Source organism: Acomys minous, assembly GCF_964271855.1.
Source record: "Acomys minous genome assembly, chromosome: 14".
Lineage (NCBI taxonomy): Eukaryota > Metazoa > Chordata > Mammalia > Rodentia > Muridae > Acomys > Acomys minous.
In genome coordinates, this window is record NC_140496.1 from 55730177 (window position 1) to 55750320 (window position 20144).

General features: G+C 47.2%; 1 protein-coding gene across 2 annotated transcripts in view; it reads left to right on the top strand.

Annotated features, from left to right (window-relative positions):
- The window catches only part of NOTCH2 (notch receptor 2), a 140733-nt gene that overhangs the window by 50631 nt on the left and 69958 nt on the right, over positions 1–20144 (top strand). For both annotated transcript variants that reach the window (XM_084756815.1, XM_084756816.1), the window contains exons 3-4: positions 9148–9407; positions 10939–11274. In XM_084756815.1, coding sequence (XP_084612941.1) covers positions 9148–9407; positions 10939–11274 — 596 coding nt within the window. The remainder of the gene's footprint in view (positions 1–9147; positions 9408–10938; positions 11275–20144) is intronic.

Consider the following 20144-nt stretch of genomic DNA (forward strand, 5'->3'; position numbering starts at 1 on the left):
GAGAATTATTCTTGTCTATTGGGGAAGAGAAATAATTATAGTAAAGGCTAATGCACTATGTCAGATTTATGGGAACATAAAGTGGGGCTGTCCCTTCCAAGCCTTCCCTTTCCCTTTTCAACCCCCCTTCCCCCTTCTTCTTCTCCTTCTTCTTCTCCTTCTTCTCCTCCTCCTCCTCCTCCTTCTTCTTTTTCTTCTTCCTGTAGCATCCCCTCCTCCCCTTTCTTCCTCCTCTCCTTCTTCTTTTAGGGGAATAGGGACAGGGTCTTATTGCCTGAGCCTCCCAAGTGCAATTGCAATTAGAGGCAGCATGGGCCACCCTGCCCAGCAGGAAATGACACTTAAGCAGGAGCTTGAAGGCTTTTCAGGGCATGGCTGTGACAGGAGGATGGAGGCAGCGGGGCTCTGTGAATGGTGTGTGCACTGCTCTGGTGTGAGGAATTGGTGGACTGTGGCATGTTCTTTGAGGTGGAAGAATTTGAGTCCAAAGAAAGTATAGTCATGAAAAAGAGCTATCTTGAGGTAGTTGGTTGAAGACAGTGCACCAGGTCAGAGTCTACCAGGGATTCAGGCATCTTCCCTGGACTTGGGATGGTGCACAGTGTTTGAGGCTTATGTAGCCCAAGCAAGGTCTGGCTTCAGCAGCACTACTGTAAAAGTCACCTAAACAGACTGTTACATTAATCATAATGGCATCTTGTCAATCAGGCTATCCAAGCCTCCTCATAATGCCATCTCGTTCGTATACATCCAAATGTGGACCAGATACGACTTAGTGGCATAAGGAATGGTTTGTCAGGATTACAGAACAACAGCATCTTGTCTCACTCATTTTGTCTGTTATGGTGAAGGGTGCTTTTTGTAAACTCCTATGTCGAGAGTGTGTCTGTCCTGTATGAAAGCATGTTCTACCACAAACAGCTTTGTATAATCACATGCAACTATTTTTTTCAGGGTCCAGGGCATATGGTGTAAAGGACTGATTGTGTCCAGAAAGGCATAGGAAAAGGCACCTTCTGCTACGGCCTCGGCTTTGTTTGTGTGTCCCTGTTTCATCTTTCAGAAGGCCGTTGAAGAGCTCAGTCTCAGAGCTCTGATAAACGAGCGTAGACTGTCAGCTGGGCACTCACAAGGCTCTGTGTAAATGAAGCCTGGCTTTCCATTGCCTGGCTCCCTAGTTCAGCCTCCAGCGTAGAGAAGCAACGCTGTGAATGAACATTCTGAGGCCATGCCGCTGCAGCCGCTGCAGCCGCTGCAGCCGCTGCAGCCTCTTCAGTTTGGATTTATTAGAAGCCGAGTGTTTATTGCTTTATCAGACCAGGGCATTAAAAAACCTGAACATGTGCACCAGGCGAGGTGGGGCTGCAGAGGACGGGCCGGCCTCCTAGCTCCCCTTGCTGTTTTTTTTTTTTCCTGTGGGAAACTTTTAATTTGGAAGCATTCAGCTAATGTGGGAATCAAGATTAACATTTTCTGAAATACTTGTACAAGAAAGGCAGCAATGCGCTGTCCAGGAAGCAGATTTACATAGTAGGAAAAAAATGCCTGTCCTGCAGTGTTTGGTAGTCTTTGTGTATTAGGTGTGTGTGTGTGTGTGTGTGTGTGTGTGTGTGTGTGTGTGTGTGAGAGAGAGAGTGAGAGAGAGAGAGAGAGAGAGAGAGAGAGAGAGAGAGAGAGAGAGAATGTGTGTGTGTGTGTAGGGTTGATTAGATACTGGTCTTTGTTTCCTTTATATCAAACTAAGAAGGCCCTAGGAAGCATGTTTTACCACAAACAGCCTGTTGAGGCTCCACTGTGAAAACCAGTACTTCCTCCTTCTTACTGAGTGAGGTACACTGTTTCCTTTTCTTTTTTGGGAGTAGCAGCAGGGGATAAGAGGGAGTGGGGATTATGGGAAAAATGAACATGATAGGGCGACGTCCATTTTCTCCATTTTTCTTTTTTAAATCAGGAAGTTAAGGTAAAATCTGTATTAAGATAAAAAAAAAAACCAAAACCAAAACCAAAATATCTACAACAACAACAACAAAAGAGCCAGCAGCTAGTGCAACCCAGTTAGTTACCTTTGCCCAAAATCACAGAATTAGGAGCTTGGAGATGTTGTGAGATGGGAGGCCGAAGTACTTAAAGTGAGGGACTGTCTGGTTACCCGGGGCAGCTGGAGCGTTTGGACTGCAGTCCAGTGCTTTGGGGCACCGAGATGTTTTCAGCTTGGCTTTGGGAATTGAAAGTTAAGAAGGAACTTTCACTGGTTACCGCTAGCTTCGGCTGTTAGCAATTATTTTTATCTACTTTAACAGGGGGAAGGGGGACGGCGTAGGGGTGGGTGGTGGTGGAGGCAGGAAACCTGGCTGGCATCGTGGTCACAGGAGAGAACGGACTGATTGGGGGCCCTTCAAACTGTAGCCCTTTGTTACTGACCGATGCTTAATTTGGTGTGTGGGTTCTGTTAGCCTCCCCCATTTACCTTAACGACAGTTCCCCCTCCTGAGCTCAGCAGAGGCAGGCTGCCACTGTGGAGGGCAGGGCTGAGAGGCCCAGAGCAAGAAGAAAGTGGGTTGAAAGCTGAGTTCTGTTTAAAGAATTTTCTGCTGGAAACTAGCCCAGAGGGCGTCAAGAGGCGCTTTAATGAGGAGCAGCTGTGCTGCGGACGCAGCCCACAGTAGACATTTCCCCCCAAGTCCACATTCTGTACAGTTTCTGAAAACTCATGATTTTGAAATTGCTTTCCTGTGAAGTACGCTGTGTCTGTCTCTGTCTCTCTGTGTCTGTCTCTCTCTCTTGTGTGTGTGTGTGTGTGTGTGTGTGTGTGTGTGTGTGTGTGTGTGATGGGGTTTTTGCTTTGTTGCTGTTGTTTTTACTGGCCAGATCCTCACCGAAAAGAAAATAAAACCCCCAAACACAAAATCAAAAAGACCTGCAGTACAGCCTGAATACAATTTGGGCTCCCCTTTGCTCCTGGAAGATTTGGTGGGGAAAATGGGGTGAGCAAATACTGGTGTTTAGTTGGAAAAGAGCTTTATTTCCTCCTCAGACTTCAGCCATTTCGAAGCTGATAAAGCTGCTTGTCACTTTTGGCTTTTCTCTAGGTGAGTGGCTATTCACTTGGGAAGTGTTTGTACCCTGTCTTACTGGGGAGACAGCCCGAGCTGCAGCCATTGCACATAGACACAGCCGGGAAGCCCCGTTCATGTCCCTGTTCCAAGGCCCTGCTGGCTGCTCTGGGGAGGGGCCTGTATAGGTGTCCTTTTAGATGGAATCTTTTCTACTACTTTTCTCTTTCCTGCCTTCACCCTATTCTACCATATGTGTGTGAAACGAACAATAAATCCTTTTGTGTCATCAACAGTGAGTGGACTTTTTAGGACTAGGTAACAGTCGTAGCTGTGTGGACCAGGCAGCAAGCATCTGCATTGGGTCTGAATCTCATAAGAACAGAATCCCATCTGTGGCTCTTTGCTTCTGGCTTCTTTTACTTGGAATAGTATTTCCAAGGCCCTTCCATGTGGTAGAATGTGTCAGGACTCCATTCCTTTTCATGGCCAAATCATATTTTATTGCATGGATAGGATAGATTTTATTTCTCTACTTGTCGGTATTTGGGCTATTTCTACCATCAGCTATTATGAATCATGCTGCAATGAACATATGCTTTCAGGTACTGTAGTATGTGTATGATATGTATGGTGTGTGTGATGTATGAGTGAGTATGTGGTGTGTGTGTCAGAATTTTAAAGAAAGATATATCTCATAATGGAAAGACTGAAGGCTGTTGGGGCAGCAAGTTTGTCATTTTACATAACAAATACACAGCATTTGCATTTGCTGCACAGCTTGCTTAGTGCTGTGATGCTGTAAAGACCTCATGAATCTGTCTTACAACAGAGAGGGCCACTGCTATGCCTGAGAATATACAGTGCCCAAATGATGAGCCAGATGTGCAGTTCAGGCCGGCTGCTTCTGGATTATAGGCTCAGTAGTGTGAGCAGCAAGGCATGAGCACTCACTACAGTGCTGCTGCTGCTGCTGCTGCTGCTGCTGCTGCTGCTGCTGCTACTGCTGCATCTTGGATGCAAGCAGAGACTGGTCATTGCCTCTTAGGAATATTTTAGAAGTGCTTATGCCATTTGAGAGACATTACCTTACAGTGCTTTAAGATTTGGCTAGTCAACCCCTACCCAGATATAGCCAATGGGCAGGACATTCTCCACAGTAGAGTGGAGAGTGGGGACTGACTTTCACACGAACTCTGGTGCCCCATATTTGACCATGTACCCTGGATGGGGAGGCCCGGTGGCACTCAGAGGAAGGATAGCAGGCTACCAAGAAGAGACTTGATACCCTATGAGCATATACAGGGGGAGGAGGTCCCCCTCAGTCACAGACATAGGGGAGGGGAGAAAGGGGAAAGTGGGAGGGAGGGAGGAATGGGAGGATACAATTGAGATGTAATATGAATAAATTAATAAAATATATTAAAAAATATTAGGCAGTCAAAGATGTGTGGAGGTGGGAAAACAGCCAGCAACAAGATGTCTGGCCTGAGGCTTTAAAGATGATCAGAACTTCTATCAAGAAAGAAACTGTGAACGTGAGTGATAAGCATTACAGGAATTCAGTTAACCAGACTTGTCAGAACATGGTAATTATATATAACTTAAAGCGATTACATAAAAATGACTTCAACTTATGAAAAGGATCCTTAGAAAATTAGAAGACTTGAACGTTTCATGGGAAAATGATCTTTTCCCGTTGTTTCTCTTTAAGCTATTGCCAGGGCATATCAAGGTAGGCAGACTTAGAAAGCTGAGCCGGTGACAGAGCGGTGCCTTTCGGAGTCTGTTATGTTTAAGTCATTGTAACAATGACAAACACTAACTGCATATGAGAGAGAAGATCAGTGAGTGTAGCCCTGACTGGAATTGAAAGTGAGCGTAATGGATGAGGTAAAGGCAGACTAACTTCACCAGGCCTGGGTGACACAGGGTCACATGCCAGACGGCGCAGGGAGTGGCCACAGAGCCTCCAGTGGGAACGCACAGCGTCTCAGCTAAGCCTGACAACCCATCCGCACCCTCCGAAGGTGCGTGTGGTGATGCTGCAAGGAGTGAGAAGTGGATGGAAAAGGGCGAGATTGCGTACAGTAAGTCAGACAGGCTTGTTTGTAAATGGAGATGGGTTTGAAGGAAGGGAGGGAAGTGGGCCAAGGTGGAAAGGTAGTAAAAGACCTACATAGAGTTTAAGGTAAAAGTGAAGACCGAGTAATGGCAAGCCCAGGACAGTTTAAATCGGAAATCAGGTGTCCTGCAATCAGTAGGTCTAGTTTCCTATAAAGAAGAGATTGCTTCTGTCTATGGGCTTTAGAGGCCTAACTGCTGTGTGTCATCCCAGGTGTCGCTCAGACAATAGCCCTGACTCCTGTCTCTGTTCCCTACCCCCTTTGGCGTGGTAATACAGGGTCTAAGGTAGGGCTGCTTCTGACCTTAGGGCCTTTCCCTGTCTCTCTTCCTGGTGCACTTTCCCTCAGTCACCTGCCTCAGGTTTTTTTTTATTTAAGTGAAAGGCCACTCTCTCGAGCCTTATGCCTCTGCCTCCAGCTGCCTAGTGCCCATGGAGGTCGGAAGATGGTGTTGGGTCCCTGGAGCTGCGGTTATGGTGCTCATGAGCCACCATCCCCGTGCTTGGACAGAACCCAGGTCCTCCCAAGAGCAGCCAGTGCTCTTAACTACTGAGCCATCTCTCCAGCCCAGCATTCCTTCCTGATTTACCTTTCCTTCCATCTAATGTATCTTTCACTTTTTTGTTTTTGTTATCTACTAGAATTTAAATTCACGAGCACAGAGATTTTTCTAGCACAGTTGTTCTTTGATACCAGTTGCAGATTGGCTTTAGGAATCCCACAGAGCCTTTAAATAGAGTTACATAGTATTTTTTATTCAACCTGTGTGCATCCTCCCACATTAAGCCATCTGCACATTACTAAGCTCAATATAATGTTAGTGCTGTATAAATAGCTGCCATGCTATATATGTAGGGAAGGCCAGGCAGCTGAACATCGCTGGTACAGATGCCTGCCTGCCCCCACCCAGACATTTTTGACCTATGATTGGTTGGGTCCTTGGATGCTTAACCTATGTGTATCCATGACTACTAGAAAAATGTCTGGCCCATAGTCAGCATTTGCTAAGTGTCGGCTCTGAGATCTAATGAATGAGCTTAAGTTTTTTTTTGTGCAAAATTAGTAGAATATCCTCCATCATCATTAATGTCAGACTAATAAGCATATTGGATGCTATTAATAGGCTCCATGTCTTCTCTGCCGAGGATCTGGCAAATTGCTGTAAAGTTCCAGGGACTAAATATTTTTGTGGGCCATGTGGTCTCACTGCAAATATTCCGCTCAGTTGTTGTGGCAGCCGTGGCCATCTGCAAATGAGCAAGCATGGCAGTGCTCCAGTGTGACTATTTGCGGATACGGAAATTCAAATTTATATATTTTCCAAGTGCCACAAGATATAATTTTTTAAGTTTTCAGGCATCTGCAAATGTAAGAACCATTCATGGTTTATAGGCCGTACAGAAACGGGCTACACCAGGCTCCCAAACCAGCCCTTGCTCCTTTTCACTGGTGCTGGCTTCTCAAACACAATCTATTTAGTTGAAACTTATCTTCTGTACTTGGTAGGGAACAACCCTAAACACAGAGAGTTCAGAAATGCATCTTCGAGGTCCTAAAACTTTCATGTTGGTCCGGTTTTGTTTCCCTGGGAACCTTGTTTTCATTGTATATTTACGATGCTGACATTTAAATGAGCTTGCATTTTCTCAGCCCATGCCACATGGCAGCACTCGGGGTGGCGTAACTGTTGAGGAGCAGAGCAGGGCAGAGCCCACCCGGGTTTAGAGGGTCCCACCCTGGAGGATCAGCAGGCCTGCTGCCATGAATGGGACACTGGATGCAGTTTCTTAGCGTCTCCCACAACACATTTCTTGAATAAGCTGCAGGTGCTTTTAATAATCCCTCTCAGGGTTAATTTTAGCCATGCCACATTGGTGTTCTCAGGGCCTCTATTTAACAGAAAAGTGTATTGTCAAATCAAGCTGTGATTTGGATAAGGCATCATATTTTCCTCAGCAAGCATGGAGAGAAAAAATGGTTTTCATTTGCTGAGCATTTAAATACTCACATTTTTTTTTCCCTCTCACATACTGGAGTTTGCCTGGTTCTCACACAATCGCACAGTGTGAGTAGCCTTCTTAACTCTTTGAGGTGTCTGTGTGAGAAGTAAGTAGTCAGCCCAGGCTTATAGCACCTGGACTCTTCTTAAAACTAATTTATTTTTCATTATGTGTCTGTGCGTATCTGTGTGTGGGTCTGTGCATGTAAGCGCAGGGAAGCCAGAGGCATCTGATTCTCATGGAGTTGTAGTGTCAGGCAGTTGTGAGCTGCGTGAGGTGGGTGCTGGGAACCAAATGTGGGTCCTGTATGCTCTTAACCACTGAGGATAACCCCGGCCCCACCACCTGGCCTCTTGACAAGCCCTCTTCCCTCCTGAAGTGCCCTCACCGGCTTCAGCTGTTGGTTTCATCACTGTGAACTCTGCTCCCTGCTTGTCTGGAGAGTGACCTACTGATGAGGAAGCTCTCATGCCCTGTGGGCTCCTCCCCTGACACACTTCCTGTGCGCAGTTCTGGGAAGGGCTAGGAGGTTTGGGCTGATTTCATCACCACTGTTTTCTCCTCCAGTCATCAGAGCTACTGCGCAATCTTCTGAGCATGTTGTCTTAGTTCCCTGATACCTTGCCTTCCTCATTTTCTAAAAAAACCTTGTGGCTAAGAGATGTCCTGGGCATGCTTGGCAGAGACAGGAAGGAATTCGGCGAGGCTTCAGTGCTTCGGGGCACTAGAGAAGACACCGCAGGCGCTGGATTTGAGGGAGGAGGGTTAGTTTGGCTTAAACACATTTGAGGTAATAGCAGAACAGACTTCTAGATCACTTTCCTATCCTCCAAAAAGTAAAATGAACAAATAGGCCAGTCAGGTATATGGGGCTCCAGCCAAACAGCAAACTTTATGGTTAGAAGTGAAGCCTCTGTGTTCTTTCTGCAGTCGCCAGTGGTCTCAGTTAAACAAATTTTCCATGGAGAGTCAGAGCGCCCATCCTTTCTGATGCTGTTGAGAGAGCATTGCTTTTAGCGATAGGCGCTGTTTGGGCTGGCTGTGTCTTAGGAGTTAAGAAGAGTGATTTCTCAATGCTCTAACTTGGAAAATATGGGGAAAAGTTAGTTTGAAACAGGATCTTATATATATAGTCCCATCTGTCCTTGATCTCAGTATGTAGCTTAGGGTGGCCTTGAACATCTGGCCCTCTCTTTCCCCTCCCAAGTCCTGGCATTGAAGATGTGCGTCATCATGCTCAGCTAGAGTGTTAGTCTTGAGTTACTTCCCTGCTATACACAGTCATTTATGCAGTACCTTAGATACACTGCGCACGCTTAGCTGTACATCATGTTTTTCATTTGCTTATACATCAACATTTAAAATGCCTCTTTGAACCCCCGCCCCCAACCCCCAACCTTCTTTTCCTTCTCCATCTCAGTCTCAGCTTCCGGAATGTAACCCAGAGAGCCTTGTGCGGATCAGACACAGAATAACTTAGCACTTCCCAGTACTCAGTGAGAAGGGGCACAAGAAGACGAATACATGTTACGCTGGAAAGTCTAGAGGGCAGAGTGAACTTGTTATCATTGGGATGTCTTAGTCTGGCTAACTGCTTCATCACAATGAGACAGTAGGGGACAGGAAGGAGGCAGGTGTGCACAGTCCTCTGCAGCGTGTGCTGTGTGGACAGGGGCAGTGGGCGTACTTTACCTCTGAGGAAGGTCCTGCTGATCTGCTGAGCAGACCCTGCTGCATCTCACACTAGTATATTCCGTTACCTGCCAGGACTCATGAGGGCTTGGCGATATAATGACTTCTCTGAGCGTCCGTCTCCTGTGGTCAGGGAATTAGCAATCTATACCTTCAGACGTCTAGTTGTGCTTGGATGTTTTCTTGAATGTAGCACATCATTTGCTGGCCTTTGCACTCACAAGAAATCAGGTATTTTTCATGGACTCTTTTTTTCTTTTCTTTTTTAAAATACAGATGTCCAGAGGGCTTCTTGGGAGAATATTGTCAACATCGAGACCCCTGTGAGAAAAACCGCTGTCAGAATGGGGGTACTTGTGTGACGCAGGCCATGCTGGGGAAAGCCACCTGCCGATGTGCTCCGGGGTTCACAGGGGAGGACTGCCAGTACTCAACCTCTCACCCCTGCTTTGTGTCCCGCCTCTGTCAGAATGGGGGTACCTGCCACATGCTCAGCCGGGACACGTACGAGTGCACCTGCCAAGTCGGCTTTACAGGTAATGATGCCGCCTGGGCCTGGGCTTTCCTGTTCTCAGCAGCAACCTTTACTGCGCACTTAGATCTCAGTGCCTCACCCCTCCCTCAGGTGTGCTGTTCCGCCTCACCACACCACAGTGAGGAAACACCGCGCTCAAAGCCACCTAGAGATGAAAGAGTTTGTTTTGGCTTATAGTTCCAGAGGAAGGCGCCATAGTCGCTAGGACGGCATGCTAGCAGGTCGCCAGATCAGAAGGTTGGAGATAAGTTTTCAACCACAGAAACAAAGCAGCAGAGCGAAGTGGGCTGAGGCTACAGGTGTGCTGCGTGCCCTAAGGGTGCACTTTTTCCACCTAAGAGTGTGACATCCACCCCCAACAGCAGCACCAGCTAGGATTCAGATACTTGAGCCTGTGAGGGACAATTCTCATTCACACTGCTGCAGCAAGGTCCCCAACGCCACTGCACGTTGGCATTAGGATACGGGTAGAATATAGGGAAGGTCTCGGGGACATTCAAATTCTGTTAATAGACGACTGTTAGCTATTTTAGGCACTGAGACTCTTTTTTATATTCCACTCCTTCATTTGTAAGCTGTGCAGTCATGTCTCCTCTACATTTGGAGAGTTGTAAGGGGCACAGGGAAGAAAGAAGAAGGGCCAGATACCCAGAAGGATTCGGTTAGATACCCAAGGACTGGTTTTTCTGGTTTCTTGAACTCTTCTTCTCCTCTCAACTTGGTGGAAAAAAAAAAAAGAGAGAGAGACTTATTTGTCATTTTGGCTCCTGCCAGAGACCCTATAAATCTACAAGCCAAAATGAAAACACTACTCAGAAAATTAGACTGGATCTGTTGTGTTTAAAGAAAAATGTAGCATTGACTTGTTTCTGTCACTTAAGAGCTCAATTTAGTAACTTAAATTGATACTAAAATCAAATTAATTAAATATTTATTTGTTATTGATAATTATATAAAATATATAATTAATATTAACATTATTTAAATAATTAAAGTGAAGTAAAAATCAATATAGTATGAAAAATATGTTTTTCTCATTCAGCAGCCATGACTGAGAGCCTGCTGTGGGGACCCAGCCTTGTGGCTGTGGTAGCTGGCATGGTTGAAAGAGACAGCACACTTGGGGGTGGGCATCATGGATGGTCTGATGGAGGCCTCCACTGTTGATCAGAGTTATCAGTCTAAGGGGGAGCTCACCAGCTGGCATCCTAGGTGAGGAGCAGCTTCAGCAATGACTGGGAGGTCTGAGAGCAGGCGGATGCAGGCCCTGTGCCATAGCACTGATGGAGTCCTGCAGGGCTGGCTTCATCTCTGTGCCCTGTCCACTGAGCCTTTGAGTCTCCCCTAAGGGCCTCAGGGAACCACTCTGTGTCTCAAGATGTTGAGGTGACACTGATGTGTTCTCTAAACTGTAAAGTCTAGGGGTCTCCATATGAGCGCCTGTTGTCCCTTGCTGGTGGGGAGAGGGAGCTAGGGAGCGTGGGCCTGGCTCCCTCCATGGGTGGTTCTGAGCTCTCTTACCCTTCCTGTAGGGAAGCTGTGCCAGTGGACAGATGCCTGCTTGTCTCATCCCTGTGCAAATGGAAGCACCTGCACGTCTGTGGCCAGCCAGTTCTCCTGCAGATGTCCTGCAGGCTTCACAGGGCAGAAATGTGATACTGATATCAATGAGTGTGACATGCCAGGACGCTGCCAACATGGTGGCACCTGCCTCAACCTTCCTGGTTCCTACCGATGCCAGTGCCCCCAGGCCTTCACAGGTCAGCACTGTGACAGCCCTTATGTGCCCTGCGCACCCTCGCCTTGTGTCAATGGAGGCACCTGCCGTCAGACTGGCGACTTCACTTTCGAATGCAACTGCCTTCCAGGTAAAGAGCTCTCTCGGCTTTTGGGAATGGGGATATCAGGATGGGAGTGGTAGGATCAGGATGGGGCTCAGATCCTACTTTAGGAAGTTTCCTAACGCAGGGAAAAGGGGAAGTGAGAGCTCTGTGTGGGGTGGGTGCTGGTGAGGGAGGGTTATGGGCACACTGTGGTTTATAAATAGCACAGGGGGCATTTAGCATGCCAAGAGTTTATGATGATGAGTGCTTGGGGAACTCTTTATTGTCCCTTTTGGAAAAACAGCTCCAGGAAAGGGCCAGGGCCAGGCAGATCTGGAGTGAGGAACACTGAGAACTACACACTGGGAAGTTTTGTGTGTGTGTGTGTGTATGTGTGTGTGTGTGTGTGTGTGTGTGTGTGTGTGTGTATGTATGTGTTTAGTAAAGCTCTGTATACCAGAGTGACACCAAGACTGGAGGATCAGCTTTCTTTATGCTTCTACCCCCAACAGAATAGTTACTTCTCATGTCTTTCCTTCTTTGACTTGTGGGGAGCAGTAGCCGTTTCCATCCTGATGTGGAGGGTGGCCCTTCCCACCTTGACATGGGGGTGGCCCTGCCCACCTTGACATGGAGGGCGGCCCTTCCTACGTTAACATAGGGGGTGACCCTTCCCACTTTGACATGGAGGGTGGTCTTCCCACCTTGACATGGAGGGTGGCCCTTCCTACGTTAACATAGGGGGTGGCCCTTCCCACTTTGACATGGAGGGTGGTCTTCCCACCTTGACATGGAGGGTGGCCCTTCCCACTTTGACATGGAGATGGCCCTTCCCACCTTGATGGGGGTGACCCATCCCACCTTGACATGGAGGTGACCCTTCCCACCTTGACATGGGGGTGGCCCTTCCCACCTTGACATGGGGCTGGCCCTTCCCACATTGACATAGGGGGTGGCTCTTCCCACTTTGACATGGAGGGTGGCCTTTCCTACTTTGACATGGGGGTGGCCCTTCCCACCTTGACATGGAGGTGGCCCTTCCCACTTTGACATGGAGGTGGCCCTTCCCACATTGACATAGGGGGTGGCTCTTCCCACCTTGACATGGAGGGTGGCCTTTCCTACTTTGACATGGGGGGTGGCCCTTCCCACCTTGACATGGAGGTGGCCCTTCCCACCTTGACATGGGGGGTGGCTTTTCCTACTATCAAGCTGCAGACTTTTGAAAGAAGCTCCTCTGTGAACCAGTGGTGTTTTCTGAGGAGCTCTGATTGGCATCGTGAGAGAGACTAATCGACACAGCACTTTGCCATGCTCTTGGCCGCTCAGGACCCTTGAGTGTACACAACCCAAGGCTGAACTACAGAGGAGTCATGTCTAGGGGCCCAGAGCCTGGTGTTCCCTAGAGGGAGAAAGGAGCAGGCCTGGCCAGTTCACTTCAATCCATATAAAAGTGATGAGGAGGCTGAAAACCAAGAATTTTGATTGGGAACAGAGCACAAGCAGCTGGAGCAGATGAATTACTAAGCAACAAAGGTCCTGTTTTTATACAAATACCCTTAGCACAAAAACAAAAGAAAGAAAACTTTGTATGGGGAGTGTGTGTATGTGTGTGTGTGTGTGTGTGTGTGTGTGTGTGTGTGTGTGTGTGTGTAAAATGTGCTAAATAAGCAGGATTGCCTCAAAAAGAAGTTGTTCAGCCATTCTTCGAGTGGGAATTTTAGATTCTGGTGTTGAGAACGTGGCTCACATATAATGGCTGTGTGTGGCGCATATTTAGGAAATTAAAGGTCATAGGTCAATCTCTGGTATAAAACCAAGTGATAATTTTTTACTTGAAGCATTTTATTTATTTATTTATTTATTTATTTATTTAACGTTTAAGAATGTTTTGAGTGCAGGTATGTCTGTGCACCACCTGTGTACCTGGTGCCCAAGGAGGTCCGAAGAGGGTATTGTATTCCTAGGAACTGGAGACACAGATGGTTGTGAGCCACAGTGTGGGTGCTTGGAACTGAACGAGACCAGCAGGTGCTCTTAACCACTAAACCATCTCTCAGAGCAACAGTTCTCAACCTTCCTAATGCTGCGGCCCTTTTAATACAGCTCTTCATGTTGTGGTGACCCCAACCATAACATTATTTTAGCGCTACATCATAACTAATTTTGCTACTGTTATGGATTGTAATGTAAATAGCTGATATATAGGAGATCTGATATGTGGTCCCCAAAGGGGTCAGGACCCACAGGTTGAGAAGCACTGCTTTAGACCCAGCTTGTTGATTTTATTTGATAAAACTTTATCGACCAACTGCTGTGCTCCAGATACTGTTCTGTGCCGTGATAACAGCAGGCAGCCTCAGACACTGTTGGAACCCTAAGTCAAGCCAACCACTTAACCAAGATATGAGGAAGTACATGTACTCGTACAGCTTTAGTTTCTCTTTCAATAAAGAACAGATAACACTATCATTCTAGATACTAAATTAATGCTTATTAAGAATGGCTATCAGCCTCATTATCTTGAAGAAGGAATGACTGCGATATCTTTGCACTTACACTTGTTTGCATATTAGGAGCTAGAAACAGAAACAAATATAAACAACTGCCTTTGTAAATATTTTAATATTGCAAAGATTCTAATAGCTAATGTTGTAATGGTCCAAGTGACACATAATTGCAGTTAGTGTGATTTATGGCTGTGTGTCGTATGCCATTTTCGGTTTTAAGAAAATCTCTTTTAATAGTTGCCTAGAACAGGAGGCTGATTTGGCAGCAAGATATTGACAGGAAGCTAGAGAAGTCAATAAAGGAAGTCTTTAGCTGGGAGAGAGTCGTTATTCACCCTCATTGTTCTGCACTGTTATCCGCTGGGCACGATAAAGAACCTCAGGGAATTCTGAGCGTGTCCAGGAAAGGCCCGTCAAATGAGAAGAGCGGCTCCTCCTTGAGAAAGGAAATAACCAGGGATTCCGCAGCCAGTGGGGCTGCCAAGGCTGGAGTGCTGGAGTAGAGAGGGCTGGCTGTGTTCCATACTGTGCATGTGTGTGCATGTGCATGTGTGTGCATGTGTGCATGTGTGTGCACACATCTCTAATACTTTGCAGACAGGTATTTTTTTTTCAAGTTTTCCTGAGTGAAGTAACTGAAGTCTGGCACGGTAAGTCGTTTACTACTGAGGGTTGCTCAGCTGATTTTGCAGAGCCCTGGAGCCCAGGTAGGCTCTTTCCGGAGCTCTGTGGACCAGGTGGCCATCACACTGCTCATCTGCTTCCGGGGCCGCTCTGGATTGTTTGACGTCTCATTGAAACTTCTGAGCAGTTTGGATTAAAATTAAAAGTAGTTTACTTTATGAGGAAAAGACGACACTCCCATCATAACCACTGAGTGTTTGTTGCGCTTTAGCCCAAGCGTTTGGCGCACAGAGAGGAGAGCGTGGCTCAGGAGACTAGTGCTTGCCTTTCCAGATCACATGATCTGAGGCAGCTGGCTAGCTTGGGCATGTGTATTGAAGGTTACTCAGAGCTCTGTGAGTAAGGAGGCGTTCCAGAGTGTGGAGCACTTCCTGCAGTGTGGAGGACTTCCTGCTCTCTGCCCACCGGGGTGAGGTCTGGGAAGCGATCTCTCAGGTTTCACAGGGGCGTAGTCCTCAGAGGCTTTGTTTTTCAAACTTCTTCCTCAGTGTAGTTCCCCTCTCACTCTCCTTTCCTCAGCCCCACTCTGTACAAGAGATTGGGATGCTGCCTAAGATAGTGGTCCCCATCTCAGAGTAACAGAATTGTTATTTTGCAATGGGGAAACCAAGTCAGCTGGACACAAAGCAGTTCGTCAAGGTCTCCTGCACCCCCTGCATGGCTATTTCCTGTGGGGCTTTGCACTTCTACCCATACCCTGACCACTCTAAAATTGTAGCCATCTCCTCCAGCCCCTCAATTACTGGTCCTGGCCTACGTTTTTGTTTTCTTTTTCTGTTGACACTTAGACTCTTACTGTATAATTTGTACTGTGTCATTTACTTCATTGTGCCTATTGTTTATTGTCTGTCCTTTCCAAGCTTGCTGTCACTCCCCTGCACTGTGAAGGTCAGGGTCCTCATTTCTGTTCACTGGTCACTGTCCCAAACACCTGAAAACAGGGCGCAAATACTTCCTGACTGACTGACTCTGAGTGTAGTATCACATCAGGATGGTGGGTGTTACTGATGTCATTTCCTGTCTGGAATCCTGCAGCTCAGGTTTGGCTGCTTTTGTCTGTGGACACTCTAATACTGGATAAAAAAGATTTTGGAGTGTTTTCAGCTCTGCCTGTTGGAGGGTGGCACATAAGTTAGCAATTATGTTTATATGGGTAAGGTGCACTTTTTCCCTGCAGAGAGCACTGTAGTTATCGTGTTGGCTGCAGTATTGCAGAATCCATGAGGAAGGAATTCATACCACAAAAGTGGTCCAGCTTGTCCAACAAAGAGATGTTCACAGTTGGAATAGACAGTCCTCGGAGGACTGGCCCTTTTTCCTTTTCTTCTCCATCTCTCTAGACTATGACTTCTCAGAATGCCATCTGGTTTGTCCACTGCTGTCAATGAAACCTCTCCCTTGTAAGGGTGTAGGCTGACACTCAGGAACACGTGCTGGTCTCTTGCATGCTCTCATCATGGCCTCAGCTTCGCTTCTGGGAAACTGCGTTCCAGGAAACAGATGGGGCTCCTTGTGCTTCTGTGCAGCTCCTCACTCCCTGCTTCCCGGGACATCCCTGGGACTCCGAGTCCAGCCCGGGCGCCATGTCTCTGCTTCTCCTCCTCTCCTCCTCGCTGCTCTCCACCCTCACATAAAGGGCCCGAAGACTGGAAGACACCAGCTCTGCTGCTAGAGCTGCTCCCTGCGTGGGAGGACTTCAAAGGCTTTCTGCCCGTCCCTCTCTGTGAGTGCTGCTCAGCAGAGTGGCTCACAGTTTCTTTCATAAAGGCACGCTCTGAAAATGGGCCTTCTAAGTTTAATTTTCTCCTTTTGGCCTTTTAAGGACGCGAGTTGGCCTTCAGGAGTGGACTCTTTTTAGTGCGACTGTGTGAGCCCTCTGTAACTCTGACACCCAGCTACCTCCTGCTACCTCTGAGCAGTATGTTACTCCTCCTCCTCCTCCATACCTGAACCGTTTTTAAGAAGCGATGGCTGTAATTAATTGTCCCTTCCCCCACTTTTGGATAGACAGTTTCTCCCAAGAATCTGCTAGCCCTTTTCAGAAAGAGTTCTAGATCTTTAGTTAGTGTAATGTGATTATTTGTCTCTGCATCTGTGTTTTTTAAAAAGCATTACTCATGAGGAGTGAATGTGGCTTGCCTTTGCTCAGATCTGGGCACGTTTGACCCAAGATTGACTTTTCAGGTTGTTGAAGGGAAGGGCTAGGGTCACAAAGCATGCCGACTAACACTGGGTAGCGTCCTGGTTCCCTCCCAGGTGCTGCTCACTTGCTGTGCAGTCCTGAGCTAGTGGGCGCAGCCAACCCTGAGTGGCCCTCAGCTTCCGCGTTTGTAATATAAGAGGCTTAAAGGAGATGAGCCCTAGCGGATGCTCTAATCCCCTTGATGCAAAATAGTGTGAGCTCATATGTTTAAGAGCCTTCCCTAGACTAACAGGTGTATTGAGATAGGATTTTATACACCATACAATTTCTCCTTATAAATGCGTAGTCTAGTGGCTCTTGCTTAGTTGACTTACAGATATGTGTCACATCTCCGCAACCAATGTCGTGATTTTTCCATGCTCCAGGAAAACAGCATACCCGCTATTGCATGCTGCCTATTCTTCCTAACTCCCTTCTGCACTTGGTGACTGTTGATGGACTTTGTGACTCTCTTTGCCTATCATGGGCATTTTGTATAGATGGAAACGTGTGCTGCTGTGTGGGCAGCTGTAGCTGGTCTCATTCACTCAATGTGACTTTGGTCTTCTCCAACACTGTAGAATGCGTTGGCATGCCTTTCCCTTTCTTGCTAACTACTATTCCCTGGCACAGGCTTGCTGTATTTTATTTCTCAGACGATTGGCGTTTTGACTCCCATGTTCTGTTGTGAGTGCTCTTGAGCATGTTTTGTGCTGGTCTGTGTTTTCACCTTCTTTTCGTCTCTACCTCTGAGTGGAGTTGCTGAGTCACGTGGTAACGCTAGCCTTTCAGAAATGGCCAGACCCACACTGCATTGCAAAGCAGCCACACTGCTCTACACTCCCACAGGAGCGAGCTAGCATTCCAGCTACCACATCTGGCTCGGCACTTGGCACATCTGGCATTCTGATTGCCACGGCCCAATGGATGCGAAGTCAGGCATCTGCTTGTTCTGCTTTGCGCCTCCCTGATGGCTGCAACGGCCCTTGTGCTCACTGCTCACTGAGAGCCTTTATTGTTTTGTGATCGGGTTACTTGTGCTTTTTATTATGCTATATAAATACCCTAGCTACAAGTCTGACTGTATTTATGCTCGCAGGACCCTCTGCTGCCCTTTCTCTTGTTGCTCAGATGTTCTGAAGGAGTCTGCTTTCCTTTTGCTGCCTGTGCTTTTGGCCATAGTTAAACAAGCTTTGCTTAGCTCAAGTTAGAAAGATCCACTCCTATTCCGCCAGTACTTTTTTTAAACAATAATTTTAGCATCTTCATCTAGAGCAACGGTTCTCAACCTTCCTAATGCTGAAACCCTTTAATACAGTTCCTTATGTTGTGGTGACCCCCCCCAACCATAAAATTATTTTCATTGTTACTTCATAACTGTAATTTTGCTACTGTTATGAGTCATAACATAAATATCTCGTATACATGATATTTGATATATGACCCCTGTGAAAGCATCTTTTTGACCCCCAAAGGGGTCATGACCCACAGGTGTGAGATGGCTGATTTAGGCCTCTTAGATGTTTTTAAATTCATTTTTAGGTGCACGTGAGTCCAACCAAGTTCACCTTTGCACTTGTGGACATCCGATTGGCTAAATCAAGTGTTCTTTACCTGGAACTCATGTACATTTGGAGCTAGGTCCTGTGTCTCCTCTCCACAGGGCAGAAGGAGGAGGTGCTGTGCTGGGTCCTCCTCAGTGACTGTGGCTAGCCAGAGAGCTGCACCCAAGGAGTCTAACCTCTGAGCCTTGGCTTCTAACAAACCGAATTCAAACTCTTCCCCGTTTCCGTCTCTCCTGCTCACCCATTGCCGAGGAAGCACCATCCTGAAAATAATCAGCTGTGGAAACATGGTCTTTCCTGCTTCCTCTGCTTTTGTTGGAGTGTTTCTGTTTCTTAATTTGCACGACTGGCCAATGCAGTGAGTTGTAACCCTGGCAGGGCCCCAGTGTCTGTTCTTTGCTGCTGCGCTACAAGGCGTTGCCACTAGCCCCGCTGCCTTGTTTAGTCTTCATCATGAGAGACGAAGTCAGGGAGGGGATGATTTTCTTAGGGTTCCTGTTGCTGGGACGAAACACCAGCACCAAATGCAAGTTGGGGAGGAAAGGGTTTATTTGGCTTATACTTCCACATCGCAGTCTGTCATCAAAGGAAGTCAGGCAGGAGCCTGAAGACAGGCACTGGGCCAGAGACTGTGTAGGAGGGCTGTCACTGGCTCGCTCAGCCTGCTTTCTTAGATACCCCAGGTCTACCTTTATACATTTGACACTCCCAACAGCGGACTGAGCCCCCCACCCACCCACCCAATCAAATCATTAGCCAAGACAATGCCTCACAGACTTGTTTACGTGTCAGTCTTTTGGAAGCATTTTTCCCAATTAGGAATAATATTCCTAGATAGTTGTAGCTTGTGTCAGATTGACAAAAAAAAAAAAAAAAAATTCAACCAGGACCATGACTTTTACAAGTTTTAAAGCATCACCAGGCCACACAAGTTCTGGTAGTGGTAGGCCAGCCCTCACCCACCCCCAAAACCCTGACTTGAACCTTCCTAAAGAACGGCTTTGGGAAGAGCCCTAAGTCAGGAACACGGCCCTAAGCTCCATCCGTCAGCTGCTGTGTAGTAGCGCTGTAGTCGGGAGGCCCCTTCATCGTACTCAGGAATGCAGCATCTTCTGTGCAGTGGTCCATTTGTCAGACTTTCATTTTCAAAAATCTAAGTGTATGTTTCCACAGTCGTTCCCACACTTGCTTTAAAGTATTTTGGTCTTCTATAAGGTGATTTCTGGGTAGTGTTTTTGATACTCAATTTAAACTCACTTAAATGACTGTCAGTCAGATAACAGCCATGATCCAGCACGGCCAATAGAATGTGGAGTCCATAGTAGCTGTTGTAGGGAAGAACTGAGCAAGGTGTGATCGACATCTGTGTCCCATAAACAGGGGTTCTGCCTATCACTCTGCTGATCCCCGGCATCTGAGGTAGCACACAGTGAGTGTTCTGAATAAGGAAATCTGAGTGGAGGGAATCCCAGTGTCCTGCCACACTGTGCTTCCAATGGCTGCTCACTCGACTCTTCTTAGAGCTGGCCAGGCTCCTCTGCATTAGTTCAGAGGCTACGTCCCAGACAGAAGGAGGGGCACCCCACAGGCCTTAGGGTGAGGTGTAGCGCTCTAGAGTTGGTTTTCAGAACATGGGGACATTGGGGAGACAGAAGCAGTGCGGGCATTGGAGCCTTCATATGGAGAAGAACAGGAAAAGGCTGAAAAATGGGAAAAGGCTGGTCATTTTAGTTGCAGGGCCACCTCTCTCAAAGCATGTCCTGTCGACAAGGACTTTATTCATGATATGGCTCTTGCCAGTCCAGAAGGGCAGGCTGGGCAGGTGGATGCAGCCTCCTCACCGGCCGCCTGAAGCTGACTCACAGTGTGTAATGCTGTGTGTTGAACAGCCTCGGGTGTGACTCGGCTCAGCCCTTCATACTTCAAGTTCACTGTCTCTCCTGTGACCTCCCACCCACCCAGTTCTGGAATCCT